Source organism: Gouania willdenowi, chromosome 13 (assembly GCF_900634775.1).
Source record: "Gouania willdenowi chromosome 13, fGouWil2.1, whole genome shotgun sequence".
NCBI classification, from domain to species: domain Eukaryota; kingdom Metazoa; phylum Chordata; class Actinopteri; order Blenniiformes; family Gobiesocidae; genus Gouania; species Gouania willdenowi.
The window spans coordinates 13,000,849-13,028,247 of record NC_041056.1 but is presented as its reverse complement, the minus strand read 5'-3'; the positions used below and the strand labels follow the sequence as shown (position 1 = coordinate 13,028,247).

General features: G+C 36.2%; 2 protein-coding genes across 2 annotated transcripts; both read right to left on the bottom strand.

Annotated features, from left to right (window-relative positions):
* Positions 1 to 119: 119 nt before the first annotated feature.
* LOC114474219 (vacuolar protein sorting-associated protein 26B-like) lies at positions 120 to 8,371 on the bottom strand. The gene is made up of 6 exons (XM_028464363.1): positions 7,720 to 8,371; positions 5,841 to 5,997; positions 5,582 to 5,746; positions 3,512 to 3,687; positions 3,286 to 3,428; positions 120 to 1,197 (listed from the first exon to the last, which is right to left on the bottom strand). Exons 1-6 carry the CDS (start codon positions 7,940 to 7,942, stop codon positions 1,060 to 1,062), a joined length of 1,002 nt encoding a protein of 333 aa, XP_028320164.1. The 5' UTR covers positions 7,943 to 8,371; the 3' UTR covers positions 120 to 1,059.
* Positions 8,372 to 10,369: 1,998 nt separating this feature from the next.
* Positions 10,370 to 26,463, bottom strand: jam3a (junctional adhesion molecule 3a). Its single transcript, XM_028464617.1, has 9 exons — positions 26,257 to 26,463; positions 15,892 to 15,963; positions 15,695 to 15,808; positions 15,259 to 15,411; positions 14,091 to 14,293; positions 13,621 to 13,720; positions 11,153 to 11,282; positions 11,010 to 11,061; positions 10,370 to 10,893 (listed from the first exon to the last, which is right to left on the bottom strand). Exons 1-9 carry the CDS (start codon positions 26,303 to 26,305, stop codon positions 10,858 to 10,860), a joined length of 909 nt encoding a protein of 302 aa, XP_028320418.1. The 5' UTR covers positions 26,306 to 26,463; the 3' UTR covers positions 10,370 to 10,857.
* Between the last annotated feature and the right edge of the window lie 936 nt (positions 26,464 to 27,399).

Genomic DNA, 27,399 nt, shown 5'->3' with positions numbered 1-27,399 from the left:
ATCATGTTGTAATAAAAGCCCATGTGACCCACAGTCCTGAGATTTGGATAATTTGTAGAAAATATGGACTTTTTTTTGCTCATTTTGATTAAATTGTCACAAAAACCAACAGAACTGAGTTTTTAATTTGGCATCAGTTTATTAGACATTTTCAGGACAAGGAGTAATAATCAGCATTCTGCAAAAGATATATAATTATTCTACTGAACTATACTCTTGTCTGCTTAAAAGAGTAAAATCGTGTTAGAGGCATGAGGATTTCATCTGTTTGTTACACATAGGCACAACGTTCAAGTCTGTAATGAGAAATTACAGAGGACTTCAGCTATCAGACCTTGATACACACACTTGGACAGTAACACCCTCTCTGAACGCCAGTGGAGCGCTGAGGAGGACAGTTATGGTGTGTACATAGACGGCTGTTGTACACGAGCTGAATGGGAAAACTGGTTTAGCTGGTTTTATTTACAGACGTTAGTAACAAAAAGGAACACGTGACTTTAATACTTTGAGATTCCACTTACACCTGGTTTTATTTCTTTAAATTTTTGCACAAACACAGACACACAAATTGAAGAGAGCAATAAGCATAACAAAGCAGTGCAAAGTTATCTCAATGTACTTGACCTTATGGCAAAGTTAGGAATGTTTTCTGTGAAATGTGGAATGTCAGCGGTAGAAACGGTGTGAAAATTAGTTTTTGCTGTGATCAAGAGATTAGAAAAATGACTTCTAAAAAGCGAAGGAAGAATGTGACAAAAAAAGAAGAAGGCATTAAAATGATGATTTCACTGTGTGGACCCTGCAGCAGATGATTAGTTTAAATCCCTGTGAGGAAAAACTTAATATGAGAAAAAGGAAGAAAGATGAGCGGCAGCCTGAAGCCACTCTAAATGCTTCATGCAAGCTTCATAATTAACAGTTTTACCGTTCGTCAAGTCTCCCTTCTTTCTCCGGGTACCAGCAGCTACAGATACAAACAGCTGCCTGTCCAGATGTTGGACAGATAAACTCCAGCGCTCTGATGCACTGGAGTGTTGAGAGAGGAAGCTTCCGGCTCTATCCGCTCTCCTCCTTGGCGGCCTGCTCCAGAGCGCTCTCTGAAGCAGCCGAGCCCTCAAACCTCTGAGAGGCGATGGCCGCCTGGTGGGACATGCTCTTCCTCACCACGTCGCCTTTCCTCCACAGTGTGATTTCCTACAACACGGAAGACGAACAACAAAATAGTTGGCCATTATATTGCTGACAGCTTTAGATAATACTAAACTGCCTATTCTATCTTTTATTACTTTCAATGTAATGCTAACCTTATGAACCCAAATTAATAAAACATAATTGATAGGATTAAATTCAACAAGATTTCTACTTGCGTTAAACATATGTCTCGTGAGATTTTTTTTTTTTCCCAAAAAATTTTATTTATTTATTTTTTTGTGAGCTATCCAAACTCCTATTTGTGACCTGTGGGGGCAGTAATGCGCCTTTGCTACGTCTAGTCTGCCAGAATCTTTAAAGTAGGAGAAGGAAAAGAGGAAGAGGAGGAGGAGTACATTTTAGTTCTAGTTTCAATTTGTGGAAGAAGTGGTTTATTAACAGTTAAAAGAACATGGCTGTGTAGTTGCAGCATGTTGTTAATGACATACTTGGTCACTCTGTATTGACAGAGTAGAACTTTGATTTGGTTTTGCACATAATATTGTTTGCACTTGGAAAAAAAAAAAAAGATATTATTTTATTTTAACTTTTATACATTTTAGTTTCAATTTGTGGAAGAAGTGGTTTATTAAAAGCTCATGCTTACATCATGCATGTAAAGAGTTATAATAAAACATTTCAAAATGCATGTGAAACACGATTAAATAAGTCTGTTGGTCCAGTCATATTCTGTTATTGTAGTTTTTTTAAAATCTCGTCTCGTTCCTGTGAACTCAATATCATGTCTCGTCACATCCCTAATGTTTGAACAAAACATTTTTGCATTAAATAGGTTCAAATTCTTTGAAGAAGTGACTCAAAAAGAGATAAAAGTCTTTGCATATTGGCTAGTATGGAATAAGAATGTTTTTGCTACATGTTAATAGTCTCAGGCCACGTTTGAAATCACATACTAACGTACTACTCATGCTAAGTCTGGCATCAAAATGTGCATGTAGTGCTTTCACAATAGATAGTATGAAAAGATTGAGTACACAAAAAATACCTGGATGTATACTATATCGGGATATATCAGCACACTAGCCATACTCAACTGCCCCGTGATGCTTTGTGAATGGAACGTAAAAATATCCTGGGATCGGCTTCAGGCTAAAAACCAAACATCCCCCTTTCAAAATAAAAGCATCTCTTCTTGTCTTCCATTAGTTTTTGCTTTTGCAAATAGGGCTCTTGTTTTGAAGTTAACCAAAAGTTTTTTCAGTAGCACAATGGCGGGTGTCCAAAAATCTCTGAAATGTTGGCATGAAATGTTTTTCCTCGAGTTTTATGGATCAAATGACCACATGTTGATATTCTACTTCAACAGAGATATTTAGCCTCAGTGTGCTTCAGGCTTTTGTTGTTATAGGTTTGAAATGCATCTCGGGAAACTTTGAAATATACTTAAGTGAGAATGTCATCCTCCTAATGATCCTAACCATACTTATAGTATACAGTAGACACTATATAGTCATTGAGTTTCTAGTGTGTTGTACGGAGTTTGCCATCTTGAACACAGCCTCAGTGCTACTTCTACAATGTGGAAGTGTTCTTGGTCTTTAAAGGGCACGATACCATTTCTGACATCGTGTTTTTTTAACACCATCTTATTCTAGCGAGCGAACATGGACTAAAGCCATTAAAAACCATCATTATTTCTGTCATAGATACAGGAGGTGTTGTGATGGATTTCGTGGCCCGACAAAACAATGTCTCCTGCTTTATTTTAAATAAGGAAATTCCATTCACAAAAGTCAGTCAGCCAGACAGTGAGCTGCTACAGAGTATGGGGGCATCTTTGAGAGTAATTTGTGTAATGATAATAGTAATGACAATATTTAACTCCATAGGCGTCATTAGTGTGAGCCAACAGCGCTGCAGTGAAGCTAAAGAAGGCCATGCCGGTACTTCTTTGTGTGTCACAACCCATATATGTCCCTTCCTCTGAAAGGCAGCTCAGCAGCGCATGAAAAACAACATTAAAATGTAAGATTAAGATGGACAATATTTAAGGTGTGTTCCTGCATTTAGCATCAATATTAAAAATGGTGTCATGTGCTCTTTGAGGGAAAGTGTATATCTGTAGCCGACCTGTTGTTTGAAGTAGCGTCGCTCCTCTTCATCGATCAACACCAGGTTTAGATAGTAACGCACAGAGAACTTCTTGTTGATGTCTCTCATAGTAGGTGTGAGGTCATATCCAGCCAGAAACAATCGGATGGGAATGGATTCTCCTGAATGTGGGAGAAAAAAGCATGAGAACATCTCCACGACATGAACAGATTTTCTTTCTCTTGTCTGAGTAGGAGTACGCTACCTCTGACTGGAGCTCCATCCATGATCTCATACTTGGCAATGGTGTCGTTTTCATGATAAACACTAGGCCCGGTTCCGGTCGTCTCGCGTTTGATGATGTCAATCTCCATGTGCTTAATCTTAATCCTCACCAGCAGGAAATAGATTTTCCCCACAATTACATCTTTCAGGTGGTATCTACAGGAAAAACAAGCAACAATATGAGCACAAAATAAATGTTCCACTTACTTTACAACATCTTACAGAAACAGTTTGTTCACCCTTTAACCCTTGAATAGTGAGAGAAGGCAAGGCAAATATATTTGTATAGTGCAATTCAATGTGCTTTACATGATTTAAAAGTAAGGGTGTCCCGATGCAACTTTCTCACTTCCGATATGATACCGATATTGCAGCCTTGAGTATTGACCGATAGCTATATCAATCCGATACCAGCATGAATCATACATACTTTTATCACTTGTTTTGTAGTGTGGAATGTTAGAAAAGGCTGGATCAAGTTACTCAAACAGAGAACAATAGTCAACAACTCAAGTTCACTTCAGTTATTCTTTACAGTCAATATATGGTGGGAACAACTGAAGGCAGGAATAAAAACAACAAAAACTTATCAGAGCGCTTACATCGGAGATTTTAGATGCAGTCCGATAAAATCCAATATACATTTTCTTGGTGATATCGGGGTGATATTCGATATCAATATCAGATCGAGACACCCCAATTTAAAAGTGTAACAGAAAACATTCAATAGTTTAGAAATCAATAAGCACATTAAAATCAGCAGTAAAAACATGAAATCAACAATAATAAGAATAGTTTTATATGGTTTAAATATATATAAATATATATATTTATTCGGAAAATTGAGGATTAATGAGAACTGATGCTTATAAATTTCTAAATAGCAGTTTAATATTGCACCTCTGTACTGATTTCCTTACTGTCACCATGTGCACTTAGGGGCCTATTCTCCCGTCTGGACTTAAGCGTTTTTTTTGTGCGCCGACAGCTACGCACTTCTCTCCTATGCATATTCTCCGGTCCAGGCTGCTGACACGCCCACCGCGCATAAGGTAGACCAAAAGCGTGTATGTGTAAATGAAGGCGGGCTGAAGGAAAGGAGGCGGTGATGTCAATTTTTTGGGCTGTCTAGAAATCACGGAACATGGAGTCTTCCCAACGCTTGTAAATGTCATTGATATCTGTGAAAAGTTCACTTTTAATTTGAAACGCCATCATTGATAAACAATATAAAAGATTGATTTGATAATATCATTGATCAGATTATTGTAGTATGACTGAGTCACAGTTAAAATCTCTTTCCTTGATCATCATCATCATCATCGCTGTAAAACGTGACCAAGTTAGGTGAGCTGGAGATATGAGGAAATGACCCGGCTGCAGAGCGTCCTGCTTTAATACAGAGGGATGTTTGCAGTGAAACAGAACTATTGGCTTCTATAATACGCAGTTTTAAATATAAATTGTTTAAAGTGACCTGACCTGAGCCTCATTTAAATATGTGTGGGAACAGTTTCTGGTCCACCCTCATTGCATATGACAGCTTGTTTCACTCTGTAGTGGATCAAACTGTGACTTTACATTGGACATAGTATGAAAATAGTTGAATCACTGTGACCAACATGGACAGAAGTCTGCGTCTGTCAGAGTTTTATTTCATCGCACAGCAGCAGCTGAGTGATCACGGTTGCTGGTGCGTGACTTCAAATGTAACTTCAAAAGTCCATATTTCTAGTGCAATATAATGTTTCACCTTATCGGGGCGCTGCACTTATTCCAGGGTTAGAAGCGCGTAAAAGGAAAAGGACTTACGCACCCCGGAGAATGTGCGTAAAGCCAGATTTGAATGGGAACACCCACATTTCAGGGCTGCTCCACCCAGAGCGCGTAACTGGGATGGAGGCACGTAGTGACTGACTTAACAACAGGGGGAGAATAGCACACAGCCAAAAACAGCATCACTTTTCATTGTTTTGTTGAGTTTACACCATCAGATGAAGGGAAAAATGCCTGATACTGTACCAAAACAACATTGTTGTTGTTGTCTTACTTGGATTTGTTGTACTCAAACTCAATGTGGAGACAGTCCTCGATGCCCACTTCCATCTTAATAGACGAGTTGAGCTCAGGGTAAGTGCTTAGTGTGTGAACCACGATGTCCATCTCTTTACTGATGTCATTCAGTCTCCTTATCACAGTGGCTCGAAGAAAATACCTGAGAATTAGGCACACAGGGAGAATGCATCACAAAAAGAATGGCTAAACAGTGACGCAAAGCCTGTGGGGGGCTTGTAAATCATCAAACTCACCGTAGCTTCACATTCTGCCCTGTGTAGGATTCGTACGGTTTCTCCACGTGAGTGAACTCAAAGTCAAAGGTCTGTGACTGAGTCATTTCACCGGGTCTGGCAAGATCTTTGACCAGGGACACAAACTCATGGTGGTTCCCTCTGTCATAATACAGCTCTAAGAAAAAAAAAAACAAAAAAACATAAGGACATTTACAGAAGATCAGTTAAAACACCAAAACGTGAATATACGTAGCTGTTAAAAGCTTGTAACAATTTGCCCTGTTTTGGTTTTGTAGATTATTTTATTCTACGAGACTCGTTTGGAGGGGCGAAGGGTAGTGGAGCTACTCCAGATCATTTTAGGTTCAGTTGAAAATCATGTATGTTGTTTAGGATTGTGACGATATCTCGATACGGCGATATATCACGATATTTTTCCGCACGATCGATCATCGATATGCTCCCGCTAAGTATCGATTTTTTTTTTTTTTTTTAAACCTTTTCTGCTTTTCACTAAAATGTGCAGGTACATCTTCACAGAAATGTTGTCACTGTTTGTTGAAGGAACCAATATATTGTTTAGTGGAATATTGCACTATAATGGTGTCACTGGTAAGAAAGACCATATTTTTTGTTTACAGAAAGCACTAATGGAGATACTTATTTGTTTACATTGGTGTGATGACACTTATTTACAGAAATGTTGCACTAAAATAGTGTCACTGTTCATAGGACACTTTTTCAATTTATTGTCTTTCAGAGATATAAAATAAAAATTGTATATTTTCACTAAATCTTTTTTTTTTTCTTATGTCAGATTATCGTAGACTGATTTCTGAGCAATATATCGATAATCGCAGAATCGGCATATCGTAAGATAATCGTTATCGTGAGCCTTGTATCGCGTATCGTATCGTGAGGTACCCAGAGGTTCCCACCCCTAATGTTGTTACAAGGTGATTATAAACTGGGTGAAACTGTATTGTGTCCTATGTGCAAAGAAAGATGCGTAGATTTATAAATAACTCATGTGGAAAAGTTCATTTTAAGTTTCCATAATACCAGTTTTCTTAGGTTTCCAAAGTTTTAAATTGAAAGTGGGATTTTGTAATCATTTGGATGTTGGAGTAAGTCTATTGTTTCCCATTTGACCAGTATATCAAGTTCAACCACTATGTTTGACACTGGCCAAAGTAACAAAATAGACAAGACTTTTGAAGAAAAATGTTAAATTCTTCCCAAAAAATGATTCCATACTACATTATAAAAAATAAAAACAGTAATCTGCTTTAGATATTTCAGCTAAATCCCTCTTCTTTCCATGTGATGAAAAACTACATAACATTTATCGATTTATTTTCCCTTCTTTGGCCAATTATAATCAAAATTACATGCTTTTGTGTTATTTCATTAACTTTAATTATTATAATAATACTGATACTTAAAATGACAAATAAAAAATGTATGAATGTGAAAACATCAGTTAAATAGTTAAGGCTACTTAAATTATATTATTAGGATTTAATGTTTACAGAAATGCATAAATATATATATTAAGTGCTAAATCTATTAAAGTATATGCAGTCCTTATTTATAAGTTATTTAACACATTAAGACTATTTCTAAACAAAATATATGATATTGCTGTTAAGTAAATACAAATAAAATGTTGGATTTAAATAAACAGGTTCGAATTATTGTTAATTATAATTTTTTACAGCATATGTTGTGAACATTTTATATAAACCAAATAATAGGATTTGAATGATTCATTGGTGGTTATTTGTGGCCCTAAATGAGACCTTGCTAACACTAACAGGTGTTTGTCTTCTGTCATTAGCTGGAGAATAGATGTTATTATTATTAATATTATAAATATATAAAAGTATGGACTCACCTATTTGCCCCACAAACTCTATCTTGATGCCCTGGTGCTCTAGCCTCTTTCCGGGGTTCTTCAGCGTGACGTTCACCTTTCCACTGACGGTCTCTCCATCGTAAAAAAGAAAGTACTTGTCTTTCTTTCCGTCCTCGGTCTTGTGCTCAACCTTTTTTCTCGTCTCCGCATCATTCAGAACCACGTCGATGTCTGCACTTTGTCCAAAACTGAAGAAACTCATAACTGACCTGTTACAGCAGACTAAACCAAAGGGAAAACGCTCAGCTTTTGTTGCCAAATAAGAAATAAACCAACATGAAGGTCTGTTGAATGCGAGCCTACTCGGTTCCCTCACAGAGCACAAATGGCACCGTTAGACATAAAAAAAAAAATGTCTCCTGATTAATTCAACATAAACTCCACGTTAGCTTCATGTCCGCGTTCACGTGAACTAGCTTCAGACAGAACAGCCGCACTACAGGGTGTTCGTTCGCTTTTTTTTCCTTTTTATCTGCTTTCAGTTCAAGTTAGTTTGGCCAAAAAACTCCAAATACGTGCCTGTAACGTACAAAATACAATAATAAGATCTGTTTCCGTCTTATTTGTTGTAGAAAACAACAAGACGCTGTCAAACGATTTGCGGAACCTACGGTGGCCTATTTACTTCCGGGTAAGGTATTTTCAAAATAAAACTGGAGGTGCGCGCTTCTGCAAATGCAATCTAAACTAGGCCTCCTCTTAGTTTGAAAACCAGACAAACGCGTCACAATGTGATTATCTAATACACAGAAGCAGTAGTAGCAATCTTTAACACACTTATTAACGTTATGTTAATCACATTACAAGAGTATGGATTCCTAGGGAATACATTTATGAACCATTGAATAGTTTTAGCTGAAATAATTACTAACTGCTTTAACAGCTTCAACTCAAGGACATTTTTTCCCCAATGTCAATTTATAGATTTATTTATTTTTTAAATTGAGAGGCAGACCAATGTGTTGAATCATCAAGGCATGACTCAAGGTCACAACTCACAGTTAATTGTCTTCCTCTATATCAAACTCACTCATCCATGTCTTTCTGTGGCCGTCACTTTGTGCAGTGTTGCACAATTCATGTCTGAGCAGAAAGGGCCTGACCACAAACCTTTTCCTTAAAACTGTGAGAATGAAATCATCCAACATGTCATATGTTACATTTTTCTGGAACTGAGAATTAAGAAAAACCCCTAAAAAGTAACAACACATTAATGTCCTCGACAACTAAACTTTCATGTTTTATTCCAAAATAAAACATTTTCCTTCAGATTTTCCAGTGCATGTAGAAGCTATAAACGTAATGTCGCGTGTATAGGGTGCCAGATATAAAAATGTGATCAATGTTTCATAGCCGACATTTTTTGAACATTTACCTCACTTTCCTATCATTTCGCTCATTTTTCTTTCAAATTAATGTAAAACAGCAAGGCCCCGTGAATGACAGGTGCTGACCTGCCCACTTTGCATAATTTCTAAACATTTAGCTTTACACTTGGCGACTGATTTAACACTAAGATTAAACATTTAGATCTACATTTAACATTTAGATCTACATTCAACGATTAGATTTAAATTTAACATTTAGATTTAAATTGAACGTATACATTTAGATTTACAATGAACATTTAGATTTAAATTTAACATTTAGATTTACATTGAACATTTAGATTTACATTGAACATTTAGATTTAAATTTAACATTTAGATTTACATTTAACATTTAGATTTACATTTAACATTTAGATTTACCTTTCATGTGTATTCATTTTTAACAATGATACAGAACAGGCTGTTTTACATGAATTTGTGTCTCAAATGAAATAAAAGTGAGCTAAATATGTCGGCTATGAAACAGTGACCTAGTTTTTACATTCAGCACCCCATAGACATGCACACCTCTTCCAACACAATGCAAATTAACTTAATATATGCTGTGTGGAATGTGATAAACTAGAAGGTTCAGATAATCTAGTTAAACAAAAAAAAAAAAAAAAAAAAAAGTTTTTTTGGAAGGTCTGAAACTGATTGAAATACATTTTAGCTCAACAGTTTTGTTCCCTTGCTACAGGAGAGCCTTGTAATAATCTCATTTAAAAAAAAGAAAGAAAAAGGAGAGCATTTATTCTTCTTTTATTTATCCTCAAAAAAATCACTTCAGTTGAAACGTAATTTAATAGTAACAAAAACAACATTAACAAAGGACATAATGAATAAATGAAAATTTCACAACAGTTCCTGAGTTGTTACACAAATCCTTGACAATAACGTCCGAAATGACACACTGTTGTTGTTACTGATGGCCGCGACACTGCAGAAATACACTGGATAGTAAATACCGTTAGGTTGTTTCCAACAATCCATTCATGACTGTATTTACAAAACAACACGGAGTGTAATACATCAACATTGAAATAGCCACAAAAAAACCTGTATACATATGTATATAGTACAATAATACTGAATAAAACCTGGGCAATGTGCCCAATACAAAAAAAATCATCAAGCACAAAAGGTCACTTATCCACTCAAACGGCTCTCTAAAAATGCATACTTGGATCACCTTTATACAACATATTTGCAGCATAGTGGGATATATGGTTTTCAAACTCACTCGTATTCTGTTCTTATATAGGTTTGTAAGTACAGGCTGATAAATTGTGCCAAATTCATCCAAGCTGATCAGCCTATTGGAGTCTGTATATCTACAGTATGTACAAAAACACGTTCACTTCTCTGTAACAAACAAGCAACATGTTTTTACTTCATGATACATAAAGTCCCCAAAAAAAGATCATGCCAAAATACTGCAATAAGTATTTAAAGACTTTAAAAGTATAAAAATAATTTCCCCCAAACCATAAAGATGTGATTTTATTATTCACTTTTTAGATGAACTCAATAATGTGAAATGCTGCAGAAATATATGAAGTTATCACTGACTGAATCAAATGATAAAGTTAAAACTACTTTGGCAAGTTGTTGGATTTGATATTGATGTGCATTAGAGTAAAATGTGCCATATTAGAGTGGAGAGACTTCAGAAACATTGTTTCGAGTTACCCACACCAGCAAAGGTTTTAGTCATGGTTACATGTCTTGGTTTCTGCAGCAGTTGTCAAATGACAAATGAGGACTTGTGCCGAAAATGACCCTGTGAAACACAAAATGAGCAAAAATCAGGAAAAAAGAAACAATTCTTTGTTGTTGTTAGTCAATGATTTCAAATCAAAGGGAAAACAAACCGTTGCATGTTTAAGATTAGCTTACCTCATCATCATCAACGTAATCAAAAGCACTCGTCTGTGCTGGCCAGTTGTAGCTGAAATGACAGAGGAAAAAGGAATAAATAATAGCTTTCACACAGTTTAAAGATGTGTTAAAGACCTGTTCCAGCTGTGAGTTGTACTCACTTGTTTTCATTGTGTCCTTTTTTGGGGAAGCACAGGCGTTTACAGCACTGATACATGCAAACAGTCACAACCAAGCCTGACGCCACAGCCGCCAACACTTTGAGGAAAATTCCCAGGATGTCCACATCATCTGCAACAGGTCACACACTCACGTTAGCATTAGCACGGCTTAACCTACAATGTTAATGTGAATGTCATTTTTACAGTTTTTGTTTGGATATCTTCACTCAGCTGTTTGAGATAAAATGGAATTTTCAGGGAAATACTTCAGCTAATGGATTCCAAGTTGTCCTATATAAATCTGACAATAAATGCTGTGAATTAGAATTTATTTACATTTGAATGCGTAGATCTTGATGGCTGAATTCCCAGTTTTGACAGCAATAATATCCAACCATACACATGCTTTACAGCAGGCTTTGATGGTTTACATCTATCATCCACCAATACTATTTTTATAGTAATATTTAAACAACTTCACCCTAAAGCAGGGGTTCTCACCCTCGGTGTGAGGACCCAATTTGGGGTCGTGAGACACTGTGAGGGGATTGCCAGATGCCTTCAAGAAACTAGGAATATTTTTTGAACAATTTGAGCTCATTTTTGCTCGTTTTATAATTCAATCACTTTTTCTTGCCAAATTTTTGCTCATTTTAATGCATTTTTGCGACACTACTCCAATTTCTGCAACTTCTCCATCAAATGGAAATGCCTTTTCTGCACTTTCAAGACATTTTCAGCACTTATAAAGCCTTTCCACCACTTTTTCTACCTATGTTTGCTTATGTTGACCCATTAATGTCGCTTTTAACTTCTTTAATATCTTCACCATATGATTTAACCACATTCACGATTTGTCATGCCCATTATTTGTCAGTTTAAACTAATTGTTCCTACTTATTAAATTACATTACCACAACCACCCCCCGCCCCTCCCTCCCTTTCTGCCACTTTTGAACCAATATTGACACTTTGATCCCCTTGTACCACTTTTTCTGTCAGTTTTTGGCCACATTTTCCTCAGTTTTTAGTCACTTGTAACCAATTTTATTTCAGATTAAAACAAGGAATTACATCTTTAAGAAGACTAAAGTACTTGACAAAAATATGACCCAAACAAATTAAAATAATAAAATATAAAAAACTAATTTATTCCCTTGCTTACGACTTTTTTCTTTTGGATGTTTTGGAAGCAGAAAAATGTACTGCATAATAGTTCATTAATGGTAGTTTAACACAGAACAAAAAATGGTGGAAACACCAGGGCTACTGCTGTGTACTACTACAGAATGAGAATACAATAGTCAGCTTGTTGCCTACCACCTAGGAGAGTGTGGGTTCAAAGCTGCCATAAGTCAGTAGAGGTTGTTCTAGGTCGACAACTTTGCTTGCTCAGATGTATCGAGCTGCTTCTTTGCTACTGCCAATTGGCTGTTACTGTTCTTTCTTTTTTTTTATAGTAGCTAGAAGCAAACACTGTGCACTATAATCTTAAAACTGTACAGATTCAAACTTGTGCAAGCACAAATTAGGAGATAACTTCAAAAATATAATACATATTAAGAGTGTAAGAAAAAATCAATTCGGCGATATATTGCAATATTTCACCGCACGATTAGTGTAATGATCCAAAAAATGTCAAAATAGATTTTTTAATCTTGTTTTTTAAGGAAAAAAAACATTTAATTGCGCCAACATATGCATAGAAAGTAAAAGCCCGGTCACTGTGTCAGTGAACCACATCAGACCTTGTTAAACTACCTCACTCCTCAATGCATTTTTCATAAAACATACTGGGCACTTTGATAGATGTAACTTAACAGAATCAGAATCTGTTATAGAAACAAAAGTTAAACTTTTTTGAAAAACGTAATTTGACAGTTTGATACACATACCATTTGTTTTTTATAATACTTGAATTACAGTAAGTTGTATGTTCTTATTGATTTTAAGCTGTTGTCTGTTGCACTTTTTGATCATGCAAAGCACATTGAGTGTCCTTGTGTATGAAATGCGCTATACAAATAAATGTGCCTTGCCTTGTCTAAGTTACCATTTATTTGTTCTCGCAACTTTAAAAAAATGTCATGCTTTTTTGTACTTGTAAAGTGTAATTATTGATAATATTAAGATCGTATAGTTTAGCATTGGGATATATATATATATATATGTGCAATGTTGTTTAAACAAAATTTAGTTCATCAGCTTTCTTCTTGTCTTGTCATTTTTTTATGAAGATGAATGTGTTAGAAGACAAAACACCCTCAGGCAGGACTGTGGAAGTGTGGATAAACTGTCGAACTCTGACCTTTGACCTCCGCCCACTCACAGAGTCATGAATACTGACTGTGTGATAAAAGCTCGCCACTCTAATGCACCACTGACACTGTTACACACTCATAAGCTGTTCACAGCCTGTGTCACATGGACTCATGGTTTAAGTGCTGCTTCCATAGCACACCACTCACAGACTTCCATGGTTTGTGGGGGACATTGGGCGTGTCCTGCTTCATTCTTGGCCTGGCAGTAGTATTCTCCAGCATCCTCCTTCCTTACCCTTCGAAATTTCTGTGGAGAAATTTGAGTTAGTACCTACATTATAAAGGAGGCCTGCTTTCTGTGAAAGCAGCATTATCCTACTTTTATATGCAACTTCTACACCACTGGCCATTTTTACAAGCCAACCATAAAGCTGCCATTAGTCATATGCTGGGTAATGCTTTTGTTCAGGTTAAGCTGCTTACATTTACATAAGATGAGCTGTTGATGTGAGAGAGACGTTTAACATACTGTTATCCAGGAAGATGAAGCTTAGATGTAATCCCATAGTAATAACACAATATGCAATGTAGAAAGAATCCTGCTGACAATGTTAAGAAAAAAAAACAAAAAAAAAACCAGCTATGACAGACAGCTCTGTGTCTCAGTCTCCCCTCACCAGGCCTCCAGTGTCGGGGTTCATGCTGTAGGTGGAGTTGATGAACTTGGGGTGGTTTTTGGGGTCCTGGGGGAGCTCTTCACTGTTGTGGAACCATCGGTACTGAGAGGCGGGGAAGCCTTCGTTCTCCAGACACCGCAGCTCTGTGGACGTGCCCACTGTGACAGCCTCTGGCACGCTACACCGCGGAACCACAGGTTTCACTACAAAACAACCAAACACACGTTTACATATGTTTGCCTGAGTTCACCTATAAACAATATTCTTGTTGTCAGAGGTGAAAGTATGGGATTACAAGTACTCACGTTCAGGGTTGGGATCAATTATAATTGTAATCACGTAAATGATAATTAATTACAATTATTATGTAATTATAATTGTTATTGTATTTGAAAAATTATGTTGCTGTTCTAATAATAATTGAGTTCAAATAATTGAATTTGTAATTGTAAATGGCATGAAAATTCTATAAAAACTGTCAGAGGCAAGGCATAAAAATGTAACAATTTTAGATTTTTAATTTTTTTTTTCTGTGATAAGGCTATCATAAGACCTTAAAAACTAGTTCAAATATGATGGGCACACATAAACTGGGGTGAAAATTCAGTAAGGCATGAAAAAATAACAAATGTGAAAAACACCCAAATTTTGGAGGAAAGGCAAAAAAATGGAAACAGTTTCAAATTTTTTTTCTGAGGTAAGGCTATCATAAAACCCAAAACACGTTGTATAGGGTTATTTCTTTATGGATCATTAACTGTAATTGAAATTTAGTATTTGAAAACAAAATTGAAATTGGGGAAACATTATCATTTTAATTACCGGTCACCATAATCTTAATTGAATTGTAAGTGAACATGGACAATTAAAGACGTGATTATAATTGGAAAAATGTAATTGACCCCAACCCTGCTCACGTTACTGTAATTGAGTTGCTTTTGTGGATACTTGTACTTTTTTGAGTACATTTCTTTACACTATACTTTACACCTCTCTATGTATCACAGACACTTTCTTTGTACAAAGAAAAATAAAGAAGGGCAACTGAATTATAGGTTACATCAGCGTAATCTTACATTAATCCTTAAAAGGAGTTTTAAAATAGATGTTCATCCATTTAACATGAAAACACTCATCCGTGGGTCAGTAAAGTGACTGCTCACAATACCTCTTACTGCCAGACTGATTAGGATCTCATCAAAGTCCCTTTGATCATCGATGGCGGCCACCTCACAGCGGTACTCCGCCGTGTCTGAGCGAGTGGTGTTAAAGATCAGAATGTTGGCGGGCTCTTTGAGTTGAGCTCTCTGCTCCAAATCGCCTTTTTCAAAAAAAAAAGAGGACGAGGAAAAGAAACTTTTACAATTGCTCATTCAAATACACAGCGTGACTTCACACAAGTCACAGCCAAGTCGTAGCATTCATTCATTCAAGCTAAGCCCTGATTCCTGTGCCAGTGCTTTCAAAAGCTGCAGATCTGTAGCTTGATGTTTTTTTGTTTTTCTTTTAAAGAAAGTTACCAAGAGGCTTACTAATGTACAGACACACAGATTGTATTACACACACACACAAATAGTTTTGTACAATAATGGCCCCATACTTACCAGCTATCTTGTTTTGGAAGTAAACATAGCTGGGGACACCGTTTTTAATCTTTTTCCACTCAATGCGTGGGTTGTTTGTTGAGATGGATTCTATCAAACAGGTCAGTTCAATGGCTGTGGAAGGGGAGAGAAAAAAATGAGATCAGTGAGGCATCGTCAGATTCAGCTTGGACTAAAGTGATTTTCCACCATCTTACGCTCAAACTCATTTGCCCACACTATCTTGTCCATAGTCCGAAGGATTACTCCGAGTGATGAGGGAATGAGGCCTGTGACAAAGACAAACAATAAGGGAATAAGACTTTAAATGTCCACACACACATTTTCATTAACAGACGTCCTTCAGTAGGCATGTTGCCCGATAAACAGTGGATTAGAGATCGAAAAACACAGAGGGAGGGTGAGAGCCCAGGGATCTAATTGAGGGTGAACATGTCTCATTAATTGCTTCCCTTTTCTGTTTGAGCATATGATGCCTGGGGCCAAACCTCTGCTGTTTAATGAACATGTGTAGCACTCAGAGGAAGCTTTGGGCACAAACAGTCAGAGAAACGCACTCGCCGCTGTTTAATTTGATTTCACTCAGTGCCAGTAATTTGATAATAACTCAGCAGGTGAAAGAAACGCTAACTGTCTGGAAACGTTCGGCCCGACTAACTAAACGGCTTTAAATCTAGCACACAATATCAGAAATCGGATTAACAAAAGGTTTATAGCTTCTTTTATTTTTTTACTAAATGTGAATACATTCATTTTAAGGGGGAAACAAAACTGTCGCAATATGCAAAAGATAACAAGAAGAGACCCTGAAAAAATAATGCAACATTCTCCAGAATTTACATATTAAAAAATGAGTCTTCAGTAGGAAGAGTGTTCTACAGCAGCATAAACCCTGGACAGGACATCAGTCTGTTTACCACGGATGTCCTCAGACAAGAATTTCACTTCTGATACCGATATTGCAGCTTGATGATTGGCTGATAGGGATGTAACGATTAATCGTAAGGCAGTTAAAAATCGATTCATAGGTATCACGATTCACATCGATACTGTGAAAATTGAACTTGAAAATTGAATTGTACTTTTATTAACCAGCAGAGGGCACTATCCAGAAGTGTTGACAGCGGGCGGAATCTGCTAATACTTTCTTTCTGGCCGCCTTCTACTTTTAAACATGTTCATAAATGATTCCTTACCCCTTTAGCACCAAAGAATATCTGTAATACTACGTGAATATCTGTAAAAGTCACGTTTTTCTATTAGCTCTGTCTGCTAGCATAGCATCTTTTCTTCACTGCAAGATATCTGCATGCCAACTGACCACTGGGCTACCAGTGCCCTTTGCTGGTCCAAACAAATATCTGACCTAAATACAGTGAAATTACTTTTTTTTTTAAAGTCCAATTGTTAAAATACTTTTTCAGTTGCACTTTTAAAAAGAACTATTATGCAGTTTTGCATTGTTTACTATAGAACCAGAATTTAAATTAATAGGCTTCTTCTTCATTTGTATTATTCCTTTATTCATTTCATTCAAGATTTATTTTTAGTTAAATTGCATTGTTTTGAATAGTTTATCAAGGGATTCTTTTGACAATGAAAAATAAAAGGAAAACAGTATAGTTTTTTATAGTTTTTTCCCCCGAAAAAATAAAGGAATATTTTTCAGTCATCATTTTTCTACAGTCCCATTTTGAAAAATAAATCGTGAGAGAATCGTATTGTGAACCGAGTATCGTGAATCGAATTGTATCGGGAGTTGAGTGAATCGTTACATCCCTATTGGCTGATACCAATATTGATCCAATTAGATATCAGCAAGAATCATACCTATTAGTATTCTTATTACTTATTTTATCATGTGGAATGTAAGAAAAGGCTTAATCAATTGATATTACACAGAGAGCAACAGTCACCAAATGAAGATATGAGGAAAACAGACCCATTTATTAACCAATGGGTTACATACATTTTAAACATAAACAAATATTCTACAATTGAATAAAATAAATAAGGCAGTGGTTATCCGTACAGTTGCCGTATCAATATACCAACATTCTATCCGTACGCAGCGCCCCTCATTGGCCAGTTTAGGTCATGTGACTAAGACTAAATCTAACCCTAAACCTAAACCTAACCCTAACCCCCAAAATTGTTGCGATATAGGCTTATAACCTAACCATAACCCTAACGTATGTATGACATTAATGATTAGTCACCTAAAAGCAGGAATCTGACTTTGTAACACAATCCGTGAGAAAGAGGCAAAGTGAAGAGTACAGTTCCTTGATTTCTGGTACAAATCCCCTTCAGTGTGAGCATCTGCATCACTTGCTCACAACATGTTAGATTTGTCCGGTTGACGATGTGCCTCCAAGGAAAACTGGAATTGTTCAATGATCTGTCACAAATTTGGTCCAAACGACTCTGATTTTCTCCCTACATTTAAATCCCATCAGACAAAACGAAGTGTTTAGTGCGAGAGAGATGCTCTTCATCCCCTTTATTCTACAAGCAATGCTGTTTAGAAGCCGTGCACCCTAAAACACTTCACCCCAATCCCATCTTTTTTCATTTCTTTCGCAAGCTTTTCCCAGAAAAGCCTCTTTTGCTAAATTCCAACAAAACTGAATCGTGCTGATGTTTCTATAATTAATTATTTATCATAAACCCCTTAACAAATCAAATTGCAGGCACGACAATCAAAGTGGGCCTGTGCTTACTTCTGCTCCCATACTTACTCAACCATCTTGGTTTCCCTCTGGCACAAACACCACCACACATGAGATCTGCTCTTATTTTAGGTTCCATGCTCGGCTTAATTGCTTAAAGCAATCACTGTTATTTTGTAAATGTCACATTTTAATGGTAAATGGCAGATTTCTATAATTTTATTGATTTTAGGATAGAGAGAAAACAAAGCCACATATACAGGAGATAGTGTGAATTGCCATGAATCTGACGATAAGATACAATTCATGATTTGCATGTCACAATAAAATCCCAATATATCACAATCCTAAATAATACGCTATCAATAATTAAAAATTTCACCATTACAAGTACAAAATGGTTTGATAAGGCTGCACAATTAATCGATATTAAATCAAAATTGGATTATTTATTCAGGGGGATTTTTCAAAAATCAAAATCGGAAAATGTATCTTATTTTTTGTTTTTTTCTCATGCAAGGTTCTCTTTTTAAAAATGCTGAGGGATTCGTTTTTTGGTTGAGCAGGTTATTTTATCAATCCCACAGGGAATTTAATTGTTTTTGTTAAAGCTTTGCAGTTGCACTTTATTCCCATTATGGACATTTTTTTTCACTTTTTCAATTCAAAGAAAATACTTGCAAAAAGTCAAAATCCGAGTTATCAAAGTAAAAAAATCAGGATTTTGTATTAAGCTAAAATTGTGCAGCCTTAGAATGAAATACAATGTTTTTATTGTTTTTGGGTTTTTTTTTAACTTGCGAGAACAAGTAAATGGTAACTAACTGTAATTTAAGTACAAATATCAAAAACTAGTGGTTTGTTTATAAAACTGTCAAATAAAATTTTTCAACTGCATCAATAAAAGTGCCCAGTATGTTTTATCATCATCCAAGCTAAAATGCATTGAGGAGTGAGGTAGTTTAACAAGATCTAATGTGGTTCACTGACACAGTGACTGGGCATTTACATGTTATGCACTGCTAGCGCAATTCAATGTTTTATGATAATCGAGCTGTGAAATATTGCGATATATCGCCAAATCATTTTTTTCCTACACCCTTACGTATAGAGCAATTATAAAATGACTATTCGGTGTGTATTCATATTTAACCACTGTGTCTGTATTGGACTAATAAAGATAAATAGGTATGTGACCGCCCCTGCTCTTTAGTGCCAACAGCCTTCTGTTGTTTTGTAATTGCTATAATTGTTGGGCACACGTTACAGCTAACAGCCCCCATGCTGAGTAATGAAGGCATTCCTGCTCTCGGTGGGATGGGGGTGGGCAGCGTGACGCACTTCAGAGGAAAGCTGCTGAAATTAGACAATAATAATTATTGAGCCAAAATGGAACAAAACAAGACGTCTTCCTCTCTCTCCTGTTCGCCCAAGGCACCACCACGCTCTGTAGCGAGGCATGCACACGCAACAGAAACAACGGCTCCTGACAAAGTCTAAAGTCATATTAGCGCAGCTGCTGAGGACAATGATGAGATCTGACTCTCAGGTCTCTGCTTCCGTCGCCGTTTGCTGCCCTTTTCCCACCCTCTACATCAGGGGGCTATTTTTACCCTGGCTCTGACTGGACATCCTGAGAGACATGTGGCCGAGCTCGTCCAACAAATGCTCCGTGACCATATGTACAATACATGGTGGGGCCCTGAAGGCCCTGTTTTGGGATGCTTTCACAAAGGTTTAAACCAGTGTGGAGATAAGCTCTAATGGTATTAGGAAGAAAGCTGATCCAAGTATTGGAGTTATAGAGTAAATGTGCAACATTCACTTTGCTGATTAACAAAATAAATAAATATTTTTTTCCACAATCTTACTGCAGCATTATCATGTGTAATGAAAACAAGTTGGTTAGACTCTATCTGTTTAGAAAGCATTGGAAAAAAGGTCCCGAGGGATTAACTTCAGATTTCCTCACCCCCCACTGTGGCCCTTAGGTCCCAAAAACAATAATGAAAGCTTATTTGTGCTAAAACATATCCACTGCATCAGTGGTTCTCAAACTTTTCACAGTCACACTTAAAAAAAACATAATAATGTATCGTCATGTACATTTCAATGTTTCCCTACAGTGAAATATTACCTGTCCTGTTGAGGAATTACATATAACAATAACAATCCATCCATTTTCAGACCCACTTGTTTCTGTTTTTCAGGGTCGCGGGGGTCTGTCGGTGCCTATCACCGGCTCACGCTGGGCGGGGGTACACCCTGGACAGGGCGCCAGTCCATCACAGGGCAACACAGACTCAAACAACCACTCACACTCACATTCACTATCAATTTATCAATTTAGAGACTCCAATCAACCTAACAGTCATGTTTTTGGATTGTGGGAGGAAGCCGGAGTACCCGGAGGAAACCCACGCCGCACGAGGAGAACATGCATAACGGGTCCTAAATCAGCTATAAATGACAATAAAAACAATTATCTAATTTATTTCCTATCTATTAGTTACCTTGTTAGGTTTCCCAATCAATGAAAATATAGGTTTTAATATTTTTGATGTGGACATATCAGCCTTTTTTGTGTCAGTATAACCCTCAATTTCAATTTTTTTAAATGGTAAAATGTGGGAAAGCTTGACATGAAACACATTTTAATAAAAGTTATATATGTGTAGAACTGTACATTGAATGTAATATGGTTCCCCAGTTTTGTGTTAAATTATAATTGAACATTATTACAGAATTTTCATGGAAATTAAAATTACAAAGTTTATTACCTAAACTCAATTACAATTTAATTATGACAGCAACAGATTTTTTAAATACAATTACAATTACAATTCCGCCATAATTGTAATTAATTATCAATTACACAATTACAATTATAATTGACCCCAACCCTGCTAGGCGCTAGATTAAAGCTGCTAGGCTGCTATTTTATTTCACACTGTAATAAAGTTTACCACATACATAAAAGTATGACACGACCTAAAACAAGCGTGCAGATTGCACAACCAGGAGATTATCAGGATTCCTCTGCAGTATGTAGGCCGTGGGAAAGCATCACCACACTCAATTAACAAGACAATGTGCAACCAATTAGGAATAGGAGCGCTGGATTACAAGTATTCAGGCAACAATGGTTCGACGACCCCTGTGATACAGCATATAGGCCGAGGGCAGGGGAACACCATATCTAAATTATAAAACAATCGCAGCACATTCTGGAAAAGCAAACAAAAGCTTTGTTACTAATGCCATTGTTTTTGTAATGCAAAGTAAATGTAGGTCTTTAGAAATCAGTTTAAATAGCCCCATTCTTTAATCCTTTTATGCACTAAAAATATATATAAAAAAAGAAGAGGCATGCACCCTTTCCCAAACCCTGCGACAAAAGTTGTTGATCAATGCATCTATAAAAAGCCGTTCCCAGACATTCCAGTGCAGTCACAGAAAAAATGCTGACAGCAAAGGTTGGAGCGAGGAGGACCACATGGATCCACAGCGTAATGGAGCGACAGTAACAAGTAATTACTGCACTAGATTAGATTGAGACGGTTCTGTTGTCATTGGTACTTGAGGGAAGACGTGTGAGGTGTAAAACTAAACAAAATACACATGTGAACAGAACATGAGTCAGCGCATGGATTAAGCGTTTCTCCAGAACACTTGACCTCAGTGGGATTGTTGGTTCCCAGCAGCAAATCTTACACATTTTCCAAAAACAAGCTTTGAATTGAAGGGTGCATGTCAACAAAGCATCAACAGCTTCTCATTTAAGGAAAACATTAAAGCTATGGGTCAAACAATAAACACCAACATGTTCCGATTTTTCATCTCAGATTTAATCTTCCTTTTTTTTTTTTTTTTTGCTTTATTTGTGGAATATGATTATTATCTTGTGTGTTTGGGCTCAGATTATGTAAAGAAATAATTTCATTTGGGTGAGAAAATCCAATGCTACAATAAAATGTCAAAATGTATCTCATCAATCACAATTAATTCTGCATGAGAAACTGACAATAATTTAGAATTGAAATAAGTTGACATGATTTAAATCAAGATATGAGTGTCCGAACAACTTTGAAAAGTTTTTGTATGACAATTTGTGCAGCAAAATGATGGAACAGAATGAGTGTGGAGCTCAAACAATGTTCAAACATAATTCAGTTTAAAAACAGATATAAAGAAATGATTCTCACAAAGTACAGGAGTGAATCTGATCACCAGTTGTTTTTTGTTGTGTTTTGATGGACTATGGACTATTTGTGAATATGTAGCTTCTTTGTTTCATAATATATGGGTAATTAATTGTATTATTAGTAAGGTTGAACGATTAATTGCATTTGCGATATTATCGCGATATCATAAAACGCAATTTCCTTTTTTTTTAGTAATAATCTATTTTAAGTTGATTGAGGTTTTGATTTAACTAAAAAACATCCAATTGGTTTAAGCAGATAATAGTTCTCCTGCAGATCACACTTTTCCTGCTCTTTAATATATGTGATGTTACTGACTGGATATTTGTAAGCTTTATTTATTTTTTTTATATCTGTTTATTTTATTTATTTATAGACTGTCCTGTTAAGTTCAGAGAGTGTTTAAGAAGTGCAGTCCACATGTTTACATGTTTCATGAAGAGGTAAAGCCACAGATTTGTTTGCTTTATTGTTGTAATCTGTGTTTTAAAATGTATATTTTATTTAAAGTTTAAATAACTCTGTACTTGTTTATTATGAAACAGATTGATTTATTGCTTGTGTTCATTGAAAAACACATGACAAGAGGCCCTTGAAAAAATAACTGCATATTAAATCGCAATATTGAGGAAAAAAATTGCAATTAGATTATTTTCCAAAATCGTTCAGCCCTAATTATTGGTTGTCCGTAAAAAAGCAAAATTGGTAGCGATTAAAGGGTAGGATTATACTTCGTCCTACTCCCTTTCGCACATGTAAGTTGAGAAGTTTAAGTGTTGGTAAATCATATCAATGCTCTATTTCTGCTGTTGTAATTCATCATTTTTTTATTTTTTGTTTCTAAATTGTTAATTTGTTCTTTGATCATTTCACATGTTCAAAATAAAGACATCTATCAATCAATGATAAGAATCTGATAGGAAATAACAACATGTTTCACTGATAGATCACATCAACACAAAGTGACGAGATTACTGTAATAACCCTCTCTGATTTATTTTAATTCACTCGATTTCAAATGAAATAACTCAGCTTTACTCTTCAAAGTTTCCCCATGGGAGAACAAGACTTTACAAAATGTCATTTGAATTCACAATTGTCAAAGTAAAGTAAAGTAATGCTGTTAGAAGAATTAGGTGCCGACAAATTTAATTTTCTTTTACTCGTGAGCAATACTTTCACGCAGTGCAACAGTGAGGAGAATTACAAAATACAAATCAAGTCCAGGCTGTCCGTCTTCTGTCACTATGTTGAAACATGCCGAGTGCTGAGGTCAAAGGATCATCCCTTACTGATGCATCCCACCCTGTCCCCTGAGGCACACACACACACACTAGGAAAAATACAACACATCTCAAAGTAGCTGAAGCTGTCATTTTACATCGTCCCTTTGTTGTTTTTCCCCTTCTCGTTTGTGGACATGTGCACATCACAAAGTCTGCCCACAAACTACAGCAGATGACACCTTCTTGCTGCAGGTCAGAAGAAAGTCTTTTGAGTGTCAGATGAAACTGAGCATAATGTTATTTAGATTTAAGTTTATTCAAATCTCATTCTACTGTTCAAGCAAGGAATATCTGTGTGTGTGTGTGTGTGTGTGTGTGTGTGTGTGTGTGTGTGTGTGTGTGTGTGTGTGTGTGTGTGTGTGTGTGTGTGTGTGTGTGTGTGTGTGTGTGTGTTCCTCAAATATCTCAGATTGACCTGAGACTTTCAACATGGCTGCTGCTTGGTATGCAACGTCAGATTTGTTTGGACTGCAATGATACCGTTCAAAAATTGTTTCATAAAATTGTCTTAAATGCAGCCTTGCAAAACAGCTCAATGTTGACAGGTAGTCATGCTAACTCAGGATAAGTCGGAACTGCTGCGTAGAATCTACAGGAATGACTGCACAAAGGGCTTTTAAAAACGAAAAAAAAACACCCTGTAAATATTGACCAGCAGGTGTCCTCAGTGAGCAACGTTTGTAACTACGCTGAGTAATAATTAAAAAAAATTGTTTGTGTGTGTGTGTGTAATTCAGAATTAAATTTGCAATAGGAATTGATCATGAGTGTTTACAAGGTCAGTTTAAAGAGGATTTAACTTTTATTCTGAATTAAAGAGGAATTAATGCTCCCATGAAAAAGCTACTTAACCTCCCACTTTTCTATAGCAAGACATACTTCCTACGGGCACTGCACTAGTACTGTACATGTATAATACCAAAACATGATGATTCAAAACAAAGAAGCTCAGCACAGCTAAAGTAAAAAAATAAGGATCTTTAATTACTAACACTGTCAACAAAAGGACTGTTAAGCCAATGATAAATAAGAAACAAAGTGTCTATTGATACGGAAACGCATCAATAGCCTCTGGGACTACGGGTACGTTTTCCGTGGTCAAGGCTTCTTCCTTCTGCTAACGTGTGTTCAGATCCCACTTTGTCATATATATTTTTGTCATTTTAACATATTTAACACGCCAAATTTCACCTTTAAAAATATATATACAAAAAAATAAATTTTTAAGGTATAGGATAGGGTTAAAATAAAAGGGTTATCTAAAAATAAATATGAGCTAAAATACAACTGACGGAACTTTAAGTCACGTGATGCACCTATCACGTCACCTAAACTGGCCAATGAGGGACGCTCCGTATGAATACTCTGGCAGGAATAGCCACGGACAATAAGAAAAGGCAAACTTGTGAAAACTGTACTTCCAGAATACAATGTAAAAATATATATATATATTCATAAATAAAGTCACAAACATTGATACATAAATTAAAAAAGGCTAAATGTAACTGTAAACAATTAACTTCTGCCAGTGTTGTTATTACTGTCAAATGAAAAGTGGCAGCTTATAATACAAAAAGCAGCACAAAGTGACGGAATTTACACACAGAAAAAAAGTGAATACATCAGTTAGGCTATTGATAGAGGTTAATTGATAGGTAATATCATCCAGGTTAATCGATCAATTAATCGGTTATCATCACACTTCAGTCATAGTGAAGCAGGTCACTGAGTATATTAGTATAATAAAGATGTGGGCTATTGGTTTGGAGAATATTCCTCATTGTTTCTTAACAATAGGAAAGAAAAATAAGTGGATAAAAATGATCTTAGATGCACTATTTAGATCAAAAATATTCATTATCTGATTGTGTGAGGTCATGTAAAGTCAACATTTTTCTACCCAAAAGACAAATAGTAATGTTGAAATGTAACTGTTATTCACACACATGAATGAACCTTCACTCTTTAGGATTTCTCTCTCTTTTTAAATCCCGTTTAAAGACTGCATCAGTCCTTTTATAACCGAGTTTAGAACAGATGACCTCAGAGAGGGTAGCAGGTGACCGGTCCTCGCGACATTGGCTAGCTAATGGACGCACATATTGACCCGACCGATACGCTTTCACATTAGCAACTTAAACTGCACCGAATCATGACACGGGGAGGCTGTTTAAAGCTCTGCTGTGACGTTTTCTAAGTGTGTGGGAAAAATAACCGGGTCAGTAGTAATTAAAGTGCACGTTGTAGTACTACGACACGGTCCACTGACGGTGTCCTGACGTCGTGCTAACTAACGCATGTTTGTGGGTTAGCTGCAATTACACACGCAGAGCCTGGTTCTGGGGCTTTTTCCTGACGGTCGTCTACACTAAAGGAAGTGGAGGGAGAAAACAACTCACCCAGGCTGATGGAGAGAACAACACACGCTACGAGGGGCGTCATCGCCATCTTGCAGCGGTTAATTGGCCGTCTCCAGCTGCACACACTCAGCACCTCTGGTATGAGGATGAGGATGAGGGGAGAGGGAGACTGCTAGATGTTGCCATGGACGAGTTTCCATAGCTACGAGGCTCCGGGACACAAAGCCCTGAACGATGCCTGACAGGCAGGAGGCGGAGCCTACTGTGCCCCTGCCTCCCCCGCCCTCTCTGATTGGTTAACCATTGCTTGGAGACGATAATTCGGATTTCAGCTGCTTTTAGGATCAGTTTTGGCTTTTCTAATAGATTAAAATACAATTATGGGACATTATACTAATTTATTCATAGAGTTCATGTAATTTAAGGAAGCGTAGAGCTGCCACATGGACAATTTTTTAAATTTTTAAATCACTGTATTGTACAAACAATATACTTGTATTGTACAAACGTGATATTATATTGTACAAACAATATACTTATATTACACAAATGTAATATTATATTGTACAAACCATATGCTTGTACAAACAAAATACTTATATTGTTCGAAAAATATAGTTTATTGTACAAGATTATGTATATTGTACAAACGTGATATTATATTGTACAAACAATATACTTACATTTTACAAACAATGCAGTATATTGTACCAGATTATGTTATATTGTACAAACGTGATATTATATTGTACAAACAATATACTTACATTTTACAAACAATGCAGTATATTGTACCAGATTATGTTATATTGTACAAACGTGATATTATATTGTACAAACAATCATAACCTGTTCTGCTTTTCTTTTCTTTTTTCAGTTTATATTAAATATTTAAAGTGCTATTGCTGAAAAAAATATATGCTTTTTTGCCTTTTTCTTCATTTAAATATACAGTATATGGGTCGAAATTGACCCCGTAACACCATAGATGTTACTGTAGTTATCAATATTAAAATGAAAAAATAAATAAAACAAATTGATTTAAGAGATGTGTTCTAAGCCCCTCATCAATAGTCACTTGACACAACACCCTTTATTTAATAATATGATTCTCTTGAAGTTCATTTTAACCATTTCTTTTTTTTTTATTCTTTTTTTTTAATTGAAATTGTGGGGTATACT

Bases quoted from the DNA above. Each gene is read 5' to 3' on its own strand.
- LOC114474219 (XM_028464363.1), bottom strand. From the start codon at position 7,942: ATGAGTTTCTTCAGTTTTGGACAAAGTGCAGACATCGACGTGGTTCTG. The intron at 3,429-3,511 runs GTAGCGTACTCC...TCCCACATTCAG, and splicing joins GGATGGAGCTCCAGTCAGAG to GAGAATCCATTCCCATCCGA. The intron at 1,198-3,285 runs GTCGGCTACAGA...TCCGTGTTGTAG, and splicing joins GACGCTACTTCAAACAACAG to GAAATCACACTGTGGAGGAA.
- jam3a (XM_028464617.1), bottom strand. From the start codon at position 26,305: ATGGCGATGACGCCCCTCGTAGCGTGTGTTGTTCTCTCCATCAGCCTG. The intron at 15,964-26,256 runs GTGAGTTGTTTT...TCTTTGTCACAG, and splicing joins TGTTCTCTCCATCAGCCTGG to GCCTCATTCCCTCATCACTC. The intron at 10,894-11,009 runs GTAAGCTAATCT...TGTGTTTCACAG, and splicing joins ATTACGTTGATGATGATGAG to GGTCATTTTCGGCACAAGTC.